Source organism: Microcaecilia unicolor, chromosome 8, assembly GCF_901765095.1.
Source record: "Microcaecilia unicolor chromosome 8, aMicUni1.1, whole genome shotgun sequence".
NCBI classification, from domain to species: domain Eukaryota; kingdom Metazoa; phylum Chordata; class Amphibia; order Gymnophiona; family Siphonopidae; genus Microcaecilia; species Microcaecilia unicolor.
In genome coordinates this window covers 32,738,296-32,754,022 of record NC_044038.1, presented here as the reverse complement: position 1 = coordinate 32,754,022, position 15,727 = coordinate 32,738,296, and the positions used below count along the sequence as shown (strand labels likewise).

Genomic DNA, 15,727 nt, shown 5'->3' with positions numbered 1-15,727 from the left:
GCAGGGGTTTGTGTTATTTCAAAAAGTGTCTAGCCCTATTTGAAAATAGGTTCTTGGGCAAGGGCCACCTTGTCACCCAAAATAAAAATTCTCAAGACTAGTGTTCCTTACATCCTGTAGAGTCACCACACAAACAAAAGCCCATCTGATTTAAACAAGGTGTCTAGCAGTGGAAAGAATGTGTGTGCTATTGCTGAGGTGATGGTCACAATTTGAATATTTTTATTTGTAGTTAAGACAGGTTGCCTGCTCTGGCCAGTCCAGGGGTCTCTTCTGTGTCCTGCCCCCTGATGCAACTTACTGTTTCCTTGTTGGCAGGACGCAAGCAACAGAGACAGTCTGTATTTATCATTGCCCACTACAGCCCCTGAGCAACAACACAGACACTGCTGTCTAGCTGATACCAACCAGCGCCTATTTTATAAAAGCCGGCTACCCCTGAAATCAAAACCTGTCTGCGCCTCTGTGACTGGGGGTGCCTCCAGATCAGGACCAGATTTGGGAACCGCTGGATTAAAGACTATTCTCCTTACACGTGTGTTGCTGTCTTCCTCTACTTTGGGGGGGGGGGGGGGGGGGGGGAATATTCTGTTTGATTTACGTACAGGTTTCTTTCCTGTTTCTCTTCTGCGAGCAGCAGGAATTATATGAGTGGAGTGGAATAGATTCTGGGCTCAATGGACCTTGGTAAGGTTCTTAGCCAGCTCTGGGCTCTTGAAACTAACTGAGAAAAAAAGATGTCAGATAGGAACTTGATTATTTTGTCTATGCAATAATGATAATAATAAATGTTACAGGAGTTGGGCATCCCTGTGGAAAATCGTTTAAGATGTAGTAGCCCAAAATTCGTCTTCAAATTGAGAACCCGTCCCTGCACCATCTCCTGTTTACCTCGCTGTTTAAAGACAACTTATCATATCAGCAGCACTAGCTAGCTAGCAGAAGAAACACTGACGTCGAAGCGTTCTCAGGGATTTCGTCACAAAGCGGCCGGCAAGCGGCAAGCGGCAAGCGGCAAGCGGCAACCAATCAGCAAGCGAGTCAGCCGGCTCGCTGGCCTGGGGATCCGCGCGGTGCTGCTGCCTGCGGTCGCAAAAGCTGGGAAGCACAGCAGCGCACGCAGCTGGTGGCCGCTCGGCTTTACAGCGTGAAGCCGGCGCGTGAGGCTACGGCGGTGGGGATGGAGGCGTTCTGCGACACAAATAGGGCCGAGTCACTCTGGGTAAGACGAGCTGTGCCTTCTGGTTTTTTTGTTTGTTGTTTTCCATTTCAACAAATAGGTTGTTGAGCGAGTGCGTTGACTGAGGCTGCTGTCTTGTGGCCTGCCCTTGACATTTGGATGGTTTTTACGGCTGAAGAGTCTGGAGTTTTCCGTTTGCCTCCAGATAGCTTCGAAAGCAGCTTAACTGGCCAGTACCACCCTGTGCTTGTCTGGTTTAGCATTTTCGTCCACCTCTTTCCTTTCTTGAAGCAGCTCCTCTTCTCCATCAGAAGCGTAGCGTTCTGATCCATGACATGGCTTGTTCGTGGGCTTTGTTAGGATACCTTTTAGCTGTGCAGGTGCTTAAACACTCCCATGTGTTTAGGGAGGGGGTTGTATTTAATGCCCTCGATCGTTTTGAAAAGTTGGCTCCTGGGGGTTTGTGGGGACTCCCTCCCCCGTTTGGTGGAGTTAGACAGCACGGACGGTGAGGTTTGTGCCTATTAAGTTTTCAGATGCTGTTTAGTACCTTTTTGGGGCGTTGGTGGACGCAGTTTATCTTATTGTATCTTAGCGTAAAATGCTGGATTTTGAAAACATATTCAACTACATTTTTGTTAAATATTTAGAGAGATGATAGGGCCAGAAGTGCCTCCCAACCTGCAGTCGGGAGAAAGGAAGTAATTGACAGTAGTTTAAAACAAATGGTACTAGGTTGATGACCTCGGGTGACCCAACACTATCTGTCAGTACCAGCCAGGGAAGTGCGTCTGTGGTTTCAGTATAGCAAACACTGGTAATTTAGAGTGCCACGAGATATCTAGTTTACAAATACCCATGACAAGGTTTTTTTTTAAAAATAAAGCTAATAAAAGTACCTTTTATTTCCTTTAGTATGTTTATTAGTTTTGGGGTGTTGTACTCTGTCCATTAGTACATAAAAATGTCTTCCAGAAAATACAAGTGAATCATAAAATGCTTTCCAATAATATGGAATTGGAGGAGAGGGACACAGGAGCATAGCCAGACACCCAATTTGGGAGGGGGTGGGGGGGCTTGAGCTCTAACTTTGCCTGAACCCATGTAAAACCGAGCTGCGCTTGGTCCCTAACACAAGTGGATACATACCTGACATCAAAATCCCTTTTGGGAAGTTTGAACTCCCCCTCAAATCACAAGTCAGGAACCTTGGAATACAGTTAGATTCAACACTTACTCTGATTCCCCAAATCCAAACAACCTTCAAGAGCTGCTTCTACTATTTGCAACAGCTACGCTGCTTCTCTTCTTACGTTGAGAAGGTAAATCTTATCCCAGTTGTGCATGCCACGGTAACATCAAGACTGGATTACTGCAATGCACTATACAATGGTCTGACTACAAAGGGCCTGCACCAGCTCCAGCAAGACTCATAGAAGGTTGCAAGCGATGTGATCACATCACACCATTTTTGCAAAAACGTCATTGGCTACCAGTACAGTACAGGGCTAAATTTAAAACTCTGTCTGATCTTCAAGGCCCTGAAAGGAAACTGCCCTGAGTATCTGAGAATAAGATAATTCTCCACACAACGCCAAGGACACTAAGGTCCTCCTAAGGACTTTCACTAACTGCACCCTCTCCAAAAGACATTACACGATATGATACCCGCAAGCGAGCTTTCTCCGGAGTAGCCCTCACACTCTGTATCTGTACTTCAGGAAGGTGAAAGCTTGGCTCTTCAACCAAGCCTTTAATGGAAGAAGTAACTAACTTTTTAGTCTCGTTCACACACACAAGGATTGACTCGGGCTGCATATAATGCAACGGGACATGTTTATCCACTCCTACCCTAGCTGAGATAATATTTAACCATCTCTCTGACCTCATGTGCAACTTTCTTCAAATCAGTCACCTTACTTTCTAATTCTGCCTACTTTCTTACTCATCTATATGTTACAACTTTGCCTTACCCTTCACTACCAATGATAATGTTCTATTACGTATTGTGTAGTCATTGCAAGTAGTATACCGTGCCATACTTAGTATTGTTACTTGAATATTTTTATTGCTGTAATTGCCTATTGCTGATGTTTGATCTATTCTTACTGTACACCGCCTTGAGTGAATTCCTTCAAAAAGGCGGTAAATAAATCCTAATAAGTGGGTGAGTACAACCACCCTGCTCCCTCCCCCAGGCAATTAGGGGGATCACATCACTTCCTCGACCTGCCCTCTGCCACGGTACCTTAAAATCCTTTAGGTTTTAGCTGGTAGAGAGCAGCAGTTCATTCCCCTTGCTTGTTGGGGCCAAGCCTTCTCTCTGATATAACTTCCTGGTTCCGCAGACACGAAGTTGTCAGAGGGAAAGCTCAGGCTGGCTCAAGCAGGGAGAATATGTGGCTGCCGGTGAAGAATTAAAAGATTTAAAGGTATGGGGGAGTGGCGTTAAGTGACATCCCCTCCCGATCTCTTAGAGGGAGAGATGTCTGGAGACTTCATCTGGCGGGGCTTGGGGATCCTTGCCAGCCACATAGTTGCTGGGTTGGCCTGAGTCCAAAGTAGGTGGACCTTTGTACACCTAGGTCCACCCATGGCTATGCCACTAGAGGGGCTGGAATGCAATTGTTATAGAGTGATCAGAAAGTGACAGGCTGTAGACTTCTTGGGTGGGGGGTGGTGGTAATGTTATAAATTCATTTTCACATAAATAGGACCTGTTATAAAATTATGACCAGTACTGACATGACGTGTACATTGCCAGCAGGCATGCATAAATTATACAATATGCTAATTTAAATATGTACACACATAATCTAGGCATGGACCTTTGTACCCTTCTTGAGAGCAGGTGTATTTATCTGCACCTGCAATGTAGGTGCGATTTCTGCCACTTAGGCTAGTATTTTGTAAAGGTGCATACGCACCTCTGATCTTTATGAAATAGTGCATAAATATACATCTATTTGCCCTTTTTAATCATCCCCCCTTTTAAATTACCCTCTGTTTCACAGTGAATTAAAATGCTGGGGTCTTAAGTCTCTTCAAAGTGGGGGTAGTCCAAGGAAAGAGGAATCTCAAGTTCAGCCTCAAATAGATTTATTAAAAGATGACCCAACTCGGCCAGGTTTCGGCACACCAGTCTCCTTCAGTTTATTGTTTTATATGTGTTCACAGACCCCTGACGAATGCTAATGTGCAATCACTTTGAGGCTGAACTTCAGATTCCTCTTTCCTTGGACTATCTCCTCTTTGCTTTGGTTGCTTGTGGTGTTTATGCAGAGTATTTTGCTTCGGCTTTTGCTGCTCTGTTCTTGCTGTTAGCACAGGAACACATACTGCTTCCTTGATGGGAGGCGCTAAGTATGTCACACTAATTGACAAACGTGTACACATGCTAATGAACCTTTCAGTGCAGTAGTTGCTGAGGACATACTGGACATTCCCCCAACAATTAGCACACAGTTGTTGCACTTAGCATGCACTAACATATGCTGTTAAGATGCACTAAGCACAAAAACTTAACACACTTTAGTAAAAGACCCCTTTAATATTTTTGGGACCCTCTTTACTAAGCTGTATTACATTTTAAGGCAGCAATTAACACAAACTGTTGGTGCTTGATAATTTTTTCATTAATAGCTAAAGTAAAATGGGGCAAAGAATGAGTGAACAGTCCTCTTTGCAGTTAACGTAGAGGTTAACTGAATAGTTGTAAATAATTGCATTGTAGCTAACTGCATCACTGTTACAAAATGCCTAGCCACCCGCCTGGGGTTACCTTGTGGCCACGTAGAGGGTCTATCCCCAGCACAGCTCAGGTCCACCTGCTGCTTGTACTCTATACTAGCACCCTTCTCCCACCGGCTGGGTCACAACCGCCTCTCGGCGAGTCTCTCGCTCTCAAATTATCCCCAGTGATTTCTAGGTTACTGGGGCCACGCTCCCAGTGGAACCACAGTTCCCAGAAAGCACTCAAAGACCCAGCACACAAACCACCAGGATTCTTTAACAGTCTAGACAGCAGAGTCAACAAACTAAACAGGTTTATTGTCACACTGGAACAATGAACAACAAATGTGTAATCAGCAAACAATACAGGTAACTAAAATATGGATCAATTGGATCAATTATAACACTAACATTGTGTTTTAATTCTGTAAAATTTATTGGATATTTTTCTGCCTTATATCCTGAAGTATATTTCTCCTATTTGGCCAGCAGGTGTTTGCTTGCTGAAAGCTGTTACAGGGAACTGAATGTTCTTTTTCTTTAACACAGCAGGAAGCAAGCAGCAGTATACTTTTAAGTCTTGTTGACTGGGCTCTGATTGGCCCAGGAGCTAATTTCCTTTAGAGTGCTGGCTTTTGCCTTCAGTTTCAGGCCGGGAGAAGAGAGAGAGAGAGAGATAAAGCTCTTTCCTGAAACCCTGTAAAAAAAAAAAAAAGTTATATTTGATAACTGGTGAACAGCTATATGCCCTGATCTCCCCAGGTACTTTCTAGGAAGTTAGCAAATGTATATTCTCAACAGTTACCAGAGAATTTTTGCAGTTAATTTTTGTGGTTCATGCATGGTAACTGCAAATTCTTGCTCTTTTTATTAAGTAGTGCCTTTGAATTCCATCCTGTAAATTGGCAATTACTATCTATACAATGCTAATTGCATTAGTCTTATAATAGAGCTACAGGATATAGAAACAGAAAAAGATGTCAGATAAGGACCATGTGGTCTTTCAAGTCTATTCATTCACACCAGTTGCCTAGCTGTACAATCTCTTCCGCTCCCTCAGAGATTCTTTGTACTTGTAACATGCTTTTTTGAATTCAGATACTGTCCTTGTCCCTACCACCTCCACTGGCAAGTTGTTCCACATATCTGCTACCCTTTCTGTAAGGAAATAACTTCATAGATTATTCTGAGTCTCTCATTTTTTTCACCTTCTTCCTATGACCCCTCAATTCCAGAGCTGCTTTTCTGTTGAAAGAGAAATTCAGGGTCATTTAAGTGTTTTGTTACCTGGCTTGTAAGTGGGACTAACCATATGAATGGTAACTATGCCAAAATAAGCAACACTTTAAAAGTAAAACCAAATATTTGTTTGTTCTTTATTTTAATGTAATTTTTTGTTTTACTTTGTATTTGCATACCACTTTGGCTACCTGTCAAGTCAGTAAGGTGGTTTATGTATTATGAAGAAACTTCAGTGTAAGCTAGAGAATGACACTCTGTAGCAGGAGAAAAATTGGAACGTTTACAGTGGGTGCAGGAGCAAAACGTTTTACTGCCCCGTGGGAACAGTAAATAGCTTTGTTTCCATGGTACAAAACAAACCACGGCTACTGCTCCCACAGATTTGGCATCTGTGTCTGCCTTCTTCCTTCTTCCTTACCCCTCCCCCCTCCGCAGTAGCTATAATTGTATGCAGCCGCAGTAGCTATAACCTTATTTAGATGACGGCGATCTCCATCGGCCTTCTCCGGGGCCTGTGGAGATTGATGTCGGCTGCATAATATAGAGTTACTGCGGTGGGAGGGGAGGGAGACAGAGCACTAGACCATGGGGAACGCTGCTGGTCCTGCGGGAGGGAGGCTGAAGGGAGGGAAGCGCTGGACCCATGGAGGGTGGGGGTTAGATGGGAGGGCTTCCTGGAGGGAAGGAGGTGAGGCACTGGACCCATGGGGAGGAGAGAGGGAGGGCTGGCTGGCTGGAGGGGAGAGGGGAGATGCACTGGACCCATGGGGAGGAGAGAGGGAGGGATGGAGGGCTGGCTGGAGGGGAGGGGGGAGATGCACTGGACCCATGGGGAGGAGAGAGGGAGGGATGGAGGGCTGGCCGGAGGGGAGGGGGAGATGCACTGGACCCATGGGGAAGGCGAGAGGGAGGGACGGAGGGATGGCTGGAGGGGAGGGGGGAGATGCATTGGACCCATGGGGAGGAGGGGGAGATGCATTGGACCCATGAGGAAGAGAGGGGAGATGAATTGGACCTATGAGGGGGGCTTCTGGATATGGATGTGTATTGGTGTTCTAGAGCTTGATGTTGTATTCGCAGTGTCGTCTTTTCATAGATGGTTGCTGTTTTGAGTGCTAGGTGTTCACTGCAGAAATGTAGGGGATATGTAGGCACACCATCTAGTGTCATTCTTGGATGCATCCAGGGTGCTGATGTGCTTTCCCAAGCTCAAGAGAAGCTTGTGTTGGTACTAGAGCATATGTGGGCTCTAGTACTGACACAATTCTCCTCCTGTCCGCCATGGCAGAAAACAAATGCAAATAAAATAAAATAATATCAGCATGATAGCACCACTTCAATGACAGATTTCCTTTAGCTTTAACAAAAAAGAAACCACGAAGCGACCCTTCACAAGACAGAATTGAGGCAGCACTCCTCTTGCAGTACTGGTAGCATCCTCCCCCCATACCTGGTTCTGGAGACTCAGAAACCCAAAAGAATTCTTCCACCTGCTGGACATAGTTGATAGATATGAACAGTTGCTAGAACCCTACTAGCCTTTATCAGAGAATTCTATTTCTTTCCACCATCAAGAAGTCCCTTCAATTGTGGGTCTGGTCTGAGAACTTAACCACTGGACTCTCCTTTCAGCTGCCATAGCCACAATTAATTCTCATTAACAATGCTTCTCAAGCTTAGGGCAGTCTTCTATTCTTTATGTACTTTCATGCTCTGGATCTGACAGAACTGTTTTGAACTGCATAGACATCAGGTAGCTATATTTTATGTCAACAGGCAAGGAGGCTCCAAATCTCTACACCTATGCTGGGATGATATCTGCATTTAGAATCTAGCCACTGACATCCCAAATCTCATACAGGTGAGACATCTCCCAGGAGAACACAGTCTGATCATAGACTTGCTCAGCTGCAAGCTGGATCCTTCCGAGTAATCCCTAGACCCTGTACTATTTCAGTGCTGGGGTCATCAAGTACTCAACCTCTTCACTAACCAACATAATGCCAAGTGTCCCACCTTCTGATCTATATGTCCAAACCCCTGCAGTGTGATGATGCCTTTGCCATCTCCAAGAGTGAAGGTCATTTTAGTGTTTTCCTGTCATACCTCTGATTTTCTTTGGTCCTTCAGAAGATTTACCAAGATGGGGCACAAGTTATCCTGATTTGCCCTGAACTGACCCAGACAAATCTGGTTCAACTTCTCTCCATGTAGATAGACCAGTTGATCCCACTGGGACATAAGCCATCTCTTCTAACATAGCACCAAAGTGGTCTCCACCCACCCCACCCCATCCCCCGGTCTATCTCTAACAGCATGGAGGTTAAGCGGAGTCTACTGACTGGCCTTCCTTGCTCACAGGCATTTAGAGATTCTTGCAGCCTGTTGACCATCCACTCATGGATTCTGTCAATTTAAAAGGATTCTGTTTTCCCACTGGGCTAAGCCCAGCAGACAAAATCCATTCTTTTATCCTCTGGTGCTTCTGCTATCATAGACGAGGCTAAAGATGTCCTTGGCACACCTTCATCTGTCTGCAGTTGTTACTTAGTCATTCATCCCTTCAACTGGGTCATGGTATCTCCTTATACCACTGTCAGGCTAATTTTCAAAAGAGAAGGATGCCCATCTTTTGACACAAATCGGAAGATGGGCGTCCTTACAGGGTCGCCCCAATCAGCATAATCGAAAGCTGATTTTGGGCATCCCCAACTGCTTTCCGTCGCGGGACAACCAAAGTTCATGAGGGAGTGTCGGAGACGTAGCGAAAGCGGCACTTGGGCGTGCCTAACACGTGGGCGTCCTTGACCTATAATGGAAAAAAAAGGGTGTCCCTGACGAGCACTTGGATGACTTTACATGGCCCTGTTTTTCTTACGACCAAGCCACAAAAAGGTGCCCAAACTGACCAGATGACCACCGGAGAGAATCGGGGATCACTTCCCCTTACTCCCCCAGTGTAACCCCCTCCGACCCTCAAAAAACATCTTTAAAAATATTTTGTGCCAGTCTCAAAGTAAGGGAGCTATGTACCTGGGATCAATTTGTGAAGTCCACTGCAGTGCCCCCTAGGGTGCCCGGTTGGTGTCCTGGCATATGAGGGGGACCAGTGCACTACGAATACTGACTCCTCACATGACCAAAGGGCTTGCATTTGGTCATTTTTGAGATGGGCGTCCTTGGTTTCCATTATCGCTAAAAATCAGACATTTATTTTTATTTTTCTTACATTTGTACCCCGCGCTTTCCCACTCATAGCAGGTTCAATGCGGCTTACATATTATATACAGGTACTTATTTGTACCTGGGGCAATGGAGGGTTAAGTGACTTTCCCAGAGTCACAAGGAGCTGCCTGTGCCTGCAGTGGGAATCAAACCCAGTTCCCCAGGACCAAAGTCCATTGCTTTAACCACTCCTTCACTCCATGACCAAGTCTAGGGACGACCATCTGTAAGGACGACCTAAATGTCAAGATTTGGGTGTTCCCGACCGTATTATCGAAACGAAAGATGGACGTCCATCTTGTTTCGATAATACGGGTTTCCCCGCCCCTCCACCGGGATGTTTTGCGAGGACGTCCTCAGCAAAACTTGGGCATCCCTTTCAATTATGCCCCTCTGTGTGTCCTGTTTTCATCAAGAGGCTTTCAAATTCTGTATCCCTTCACCTGCCTGGGACCTCAATATTGTCCTTGCCCAACTAAAGAAAGAACCCTTTGAACCTATGGGTCTCTCTCCTATGAAGTACATGTGTTGGAAGACGCTCTATTTCTGATTCACTTGTCTCGCTGATGTGATGACAGTGAACTGCAAGACAAGCATTCATGACTTATCTTTTATACACCCAGTTTTTCCCAAACAGAATCGCTCTCCATAAACATCCCAAGTCATTTCGAAGTTCCAGCTCAATTTGTTGTGCTCCCATCTTTCCTTCCAGTGTGGCCCCCCCCCCCCCCACTCCCTGTAGACATGCTGTCTTCTGCTACTTGTGTGATACAGAACATATTATGACCTTCACAGTTCTGTTACTTTCAGTCCTAGCAACCCCAGTGTTTCTGCAACAAAATGTACCATTTCAACATCAAATTCTGCTACCAGCAGGCTTCTGAACAGCTCCAAGCAACAATATGAGCTCATTGCCTTCATGCCACAGCAGCATCGATAGCTAGTCTATGATCCACTCCATTGCTGATATTTGCAGAGCAGCTACTTGGTTGTTGGACACTTGTCTGGACACTTCATTCTCCATGTACACTGCTTTTGGACAAGCCATGCTTTGCAATCTCTTCACTTATTGAGCTTCCATTCCTCCTGGAAGGAAAATTGGATTTCATAAATGAGCTTCTATCCCCCCTGGAAGGAAAATTGGGTGGCTGAATGCAGAGTAGAGGTGGTGACCCTTAGCTTGAGACTCACCAGGAAGTGTTGTTTGTGAAGAAGGTGGACTTGTTTACCTGCAATGGGTTCTCTGTGGAGGGCAGAGGCATGCAGCCACACTCTCCCATTCTCCGAACCCCTAAGAATACGGTCTGTACCCTGATCGTGACTGAATAGATGTGGATGGGCTAGAGTGTAAATTTTAAGGGTCTTTGACGTTAGCTTCAGAACTTTTAGTACAGGAACAGTGCTGGGCAGTCTTTTACGGTCTGTGCCCTGAGAAAGGCAGGGACAAATCAAACTCGGGTATACATATAAAGTATTACATACCATGTAAAATGAGTTTCTTGTTGGGCAGACTGGATGGACCGTTCAGGTTTTTATCTGCTGTCATTTACTATGTTACTATGAAAACATTGCAAACCCACTAGGAATGGAGAGAGCACGGCCTAGCACTGGAATTCCCATGCATGTGGCTTCTCTTGTGCTTGGGAGACATTTCCAGCACACTGGGTCCATCCATGGACATCACCAAAACTGTGTTTGCATTCTCCTGTTGCCAGTGGAGAACCCCCAGTACAGGTGACCAACTTTGCTGTAGTGCTTTTGGGTAGGACAAGTTTTGCTATTATAGTTTTAATATGTTTTACAGAATTTACTTGATGACATCTTTTCACTGCCAGATATTTTGAGTTACTGGAGTGAAACTGACTTTTTTTGAATGTATTTTTGTATTCTCAGTTGTAAGAGGAAATCCTAGTTCTGCTTTGCTCCCCTTATTGGGAATATGTTACGGATGCACTGTGTAAGAGACCTGGAGTTGCAGGATTTATATTGACTCTCTCCCATCCTGTGTAGACTCCAGACTTCACTTTGATTATAGAAAATTGGCATACTGCTATCAAATTTTAATGGTGGTTGAAATGGCTGGAGCTTTATTGTACAGAAGGCCCTTGGTACTTATTCTTATATGTGGGAAGAGGGCTGTGCCGTGCTGGTGGGTGTAACATGGAAACGTCACTGGGATGCGTGGGTCCTCCTCAGGTGGCTCTTGGTTTTCTGTCTCTAAAGGCCAGTGGGAAGAGGATGAAATACTATCTTTGCTGCCGCCCATAGCCATTGTAGTTTTAAGCTGGCCTGGCACCCACGAATGAGGGAATGCTTTGTGTCGCTTGCCCTGCTTGTTTTTACATATCTACCTTGGAAGAAAAAACTTTCAGGTTATCCGATATCATGCACAAACACTGTGGTAGAGTAGAGCTCTGCCTTATGGGCAGAAAATTTGTTTGTCTAGTGAGATTCATGCAAGAAGTATTCTGTGTTTCTATGACTTGGCATTCTGTTTTTACCGGGTATCCCTGTGAAGAACTGTAATGCGAGGGAGGGCTTAGAATAAAACAGTTCTTAAGACTATCAAATGACGGTGTTAGAATATGAATACATGTAATGGAAATGTTTTAATTATTTCATTACCTACTAGGTTTACAAACAGATGAGGTTCTTAAGAGTAAATGCAAACATGTTTGACTTTTACGTTCAGAGAGTTAGTATTAACCCTTTAGTTCTCTTCCAGATAAAAAGCAACAGGTAAAGATGTATCTGTGCATTGTTTTCTTTGAAGGTCTGGCTATGAAGTATAGTTTGAGGCAGTGGTGTGCTGGTAAATTTTTAACAGGCTCTCTCCCCGGTCCACCACTGCGCCCCCCCCCCCCCAAAAAAAAAAATTGCAGAGCTGGCTAAAGCGGGTGGGGGGGGGGGGGGGCAATGCATTACTCTCTCCAGGAAAAAAAAAATGATCCCAGGTTCCAATCTAATTCATGCTTAATATGGGATAAAATGCCATAAATAAGTAAATAAATATAAACTTTTAACATTCAGCACCTGATTCTCAAAGTGGACATATTCCAAATACTATAATGAAAATATAGTGGAGGAGTGGCCTAGTGGTTATGGTGGTGGACTTTGGTCCTGGGGAACTGAGTTCGATTCCCAGCACAGGCAGCTCCTTGTAACTCTGGGCAAGTCACTTAACCCTCCATTGCCTGCCGCATTGAGCCTGCCATGAGTGGGAAAGCGCGGGGTACAAATATAACAAAAAAATATATATTTTTTTCTACTGTTGTTGTCTGGTGACTTTGTTTCTCTGATCATTCTGGCCCAGTATCTGATTCTGCTGCTCTCTATCTGTTCACTTGACTCCGTTTCCAGGGCTTCCTTTCCATTTATTTCTTTTCTTTCCTCCTCTCTTCTTCATTTCTGGTCCTCCGCAGACTTGACTGTACAGTGGATCCAGCTTCTGCTTATTTTCTCCATCCATGTGCAGTTTCTCTCCTCACTTCCTTTTCCCTCATCTAATCTCCTTCCTCTATCTTCCCTCCATGTCCAGCATTTCTTCTCTCTCTCTTCCCTCCCTTCCATCCATGTCCAGAATTTCTCTTGCCCTCCCCTCCATCCATGTCCTGAAACTCTCCTCTCTCCCCTGTCCCCCTCTATCCATCCATGCCCAGCAATTCTTCTCCCTCCCCTGCCCTCCCCTCCCGCTCCCAAACATGCCCAGCGATTGTCCTTCGCCCCCACCGTCCCCTCCCGCTCCCATCCATCTTTTTTAAATACCTCCTCCGTTGAAGCGCCGCGTTAAAGCCCTGCTGCCCGTCTCTAGCTTTCCCTCCCTGTTTGCTTCAGTTCGTGAACTTCGTACCCTTAGTCCCGCCTTCTCCTAATATTCATACGTCAGAAGGCGGGACTAAGGGCACGAAGTTCATGAACTGAAGCAAACGGGGAGGGAAAGCTAGAGACGGGCAGCAGGGCTTTAACGCGGCGCTTCAACGGAGGAGGTATTTAAAAAAGATGGATGGGAACGGGAGGGGACGGTGGGGGCGAAGGACAATCGCTGGGCATGTTTGGGAGCGGGAAGGGAGGTAAGCATGGCACCCTCCTGCCATGCTTACCTCCTGCAGTGGAGCCGGCTCGCTCCGAAGAACAACCGGCTCGCAAGAGCTGTCAAAATTTAACAAGCGGCTCTTGCGAGCCAGAGCGAGCCGGCTCCAGCACACCACTGGTTTGAGGTAAAAGGTTAAATATAAGTCTCTCTTCTTTCCTCAACCCACATATTTGTGTCATTTCTTTGTGAACCTCTAAGTCTAAGAAGGTACTTTTGATGTTCTACAGTACTGCTTTAATAAAGGAAAGCACTGTACGATATCAATCCATGCTCTTATCACAGTAAAATGTTATGACTACACGGACTTTCTTTTTTCAGGTTTATGCAGATTACTCAAGTCTTTGTTTTCTGGTGTTTTTTGTAGAGGCTGTTGAAATACTCCCGATACTCTTGTCCTTTCTATTTTCAGTGTGTTTTATAATTGCATTTTTAATTGTGTGTGTTGGGGGGGGGGGGGGGGGGGAGGAGAGATTTTGCAACCTCAGCCACTATCCTTTTCAGAACAAAATCTGATACTGTCCTTGTGTGTTCATGCATCACAGATTTTGCCATCAAACCTGTATGTTGCTGAAGCTTTTTTTTGTTTCTTTGTTTAGTGTTAATTTTAGTTCAGGGTGTTCAGGCATTTTCCATGCTCTGTTGGTAAGTGGGGTCATTAAAATATAATTAGGAGCAAATGTCTGTTCAATAAGGATCATTGAGCACTATTGCACACTGTAGTCAAAGTTCATGATTATTAAGGAGAAATGGGAAAGTAGGACATGGGTGTCTATTATATTGAACGTTCCATGAATCTCTAGGTCTGGTGGATAATGCATTTATATCAGCTGGGCTGAGTAAGTGATAAACAAATTATGCTAATTTCCTAAGTAATTATATTTATTATGAACTTAATATATTGCCTTATTTACAATACAAATCAAAATATGTACTGTTAAAAAAGAAAGCTACTCGCAATTAATCATAGAAGCCATTCAAGTGCTGACCATAAAGGCACGGTATTCTTTTAAAAAGTTCACGCTGATCCGACTGCTGCTCTTATTACATCGATCACCCGTCTAGGGTTCTGGCAGATCTCTGAAAGCAGTGTTAAAGAAATGTGTTTTCACTGCTGCTTTGAATTTAACATAGGAAAATTCAGATTGTAGTGACAACGGAAGATCATTCCAGAGGGAAGAGGCCAAGAAAAAAAAAAAGGCCCTATTTCTTATGCTTTCCCAATTAGCTCTAGAATGCCCAGTAAGGACCAATTCATGGTCATTAATAGATCACAGAAAATGAGTAGGGACATAACGGATGAAAAGTGAAGCCAAATAATGAGGAGTGCCAATATGAAGGGCTTTGAGTCAAAGTCAGTATCTTGCACTTGAATTTTAAATGCGAGAGGTAACCAGTGTAAATGCTGAAGTAGGGGGGGAGACGTGATCTTGTCTTGTAACTTGACAAAGCAAACATGCCACTGTATTGTAAAGACTGTAGTTGCTTTAAGTTCGATTGCATAATGCCCGCAAAAACTTTGTCACAGGCAGGTCACTTCTGGCACCGTTTAGCTCCCTTTCACCAGGTTTCTCTCTGGTAATAACATTTCTAAAACAGTTCTAGTGAGCCACTGTTTATCATTAATAACCAGTGCTTTATTAGGGCTCCTCATTATTTTGAAACCAAACCCGTTGATACGAGGCTACACTGTTTTTCTCAGCCAAGAGACTACATTTTTACAAGCTCCCTTTGTCTGTCAGTATATTTCCTGTGCTACTACTGATTGACCCCTGATGAAGGTTTTTTTAAAAACCGAAACACGGACCGTGTTGGGTCCTCAATAAAGTTTTTCGGAGCATTTCATCTCTTTTTTTGGTTTGATCTCTTGAAATTGTATTTCCACTCGTTTTTCTCTTGTCCTAATATTCAAACACAGATTTATCTTCAGCAACCACATTACCCCTGCAGTATCCCAGCTAAGATTTACAATATTTTGTCCATGCAATCTTTCCTTTGGGCTTCCTTCTCAGGTGAGCCCTGGGGCCACTAGGCTTGACCCCACCAGGATTTGGGGCGTTCACCCCCCCCCCCACCCTTCTCTTCTTTCTCTTTCTCAGTTCCAGTTGTGCAGTTTTGTACCATTTACCAGTCTTTCTCCAAACTTAAGTCCAAACAAACAGCAAAAACATAGCCCTGGCTTTTTACTCTCTAACCATAAGGTCTGGGGCAGCTTTCTCCCTTGCAGTGTTTTAACTGACACTGGCCTACCCGCTGCT

The 15,727-nt window shown here is 44.6% G+C and overlaps 1 protein-coding gene across 1 annotated transcript in view; it reads left to right on the top strand.

The window, feature by feature from the left end:
* Nucleotides 1–1,083: 1,083 nt before the first annotated feature.
* The window catches only part of LOC115475638 (multidrug resistance-associated protein 1-like), a 181,862-nt gene continuing 167,218 nt past the window's right edge, over nt 1,084–15,727 (top strand). Inside the window, exon 1 of the mRNA XM_030211527.1 lies at nt 1,084–1,222. Within this exon, the coding sequence (XP_030067387.1) occupies nt 1,181–1,222 (42 nt within the window). The 5' untranslated portion in view covers nt 1,084–1,180. The remainder of the gene's footprint in view (nt 1,223–15,727) is intronic.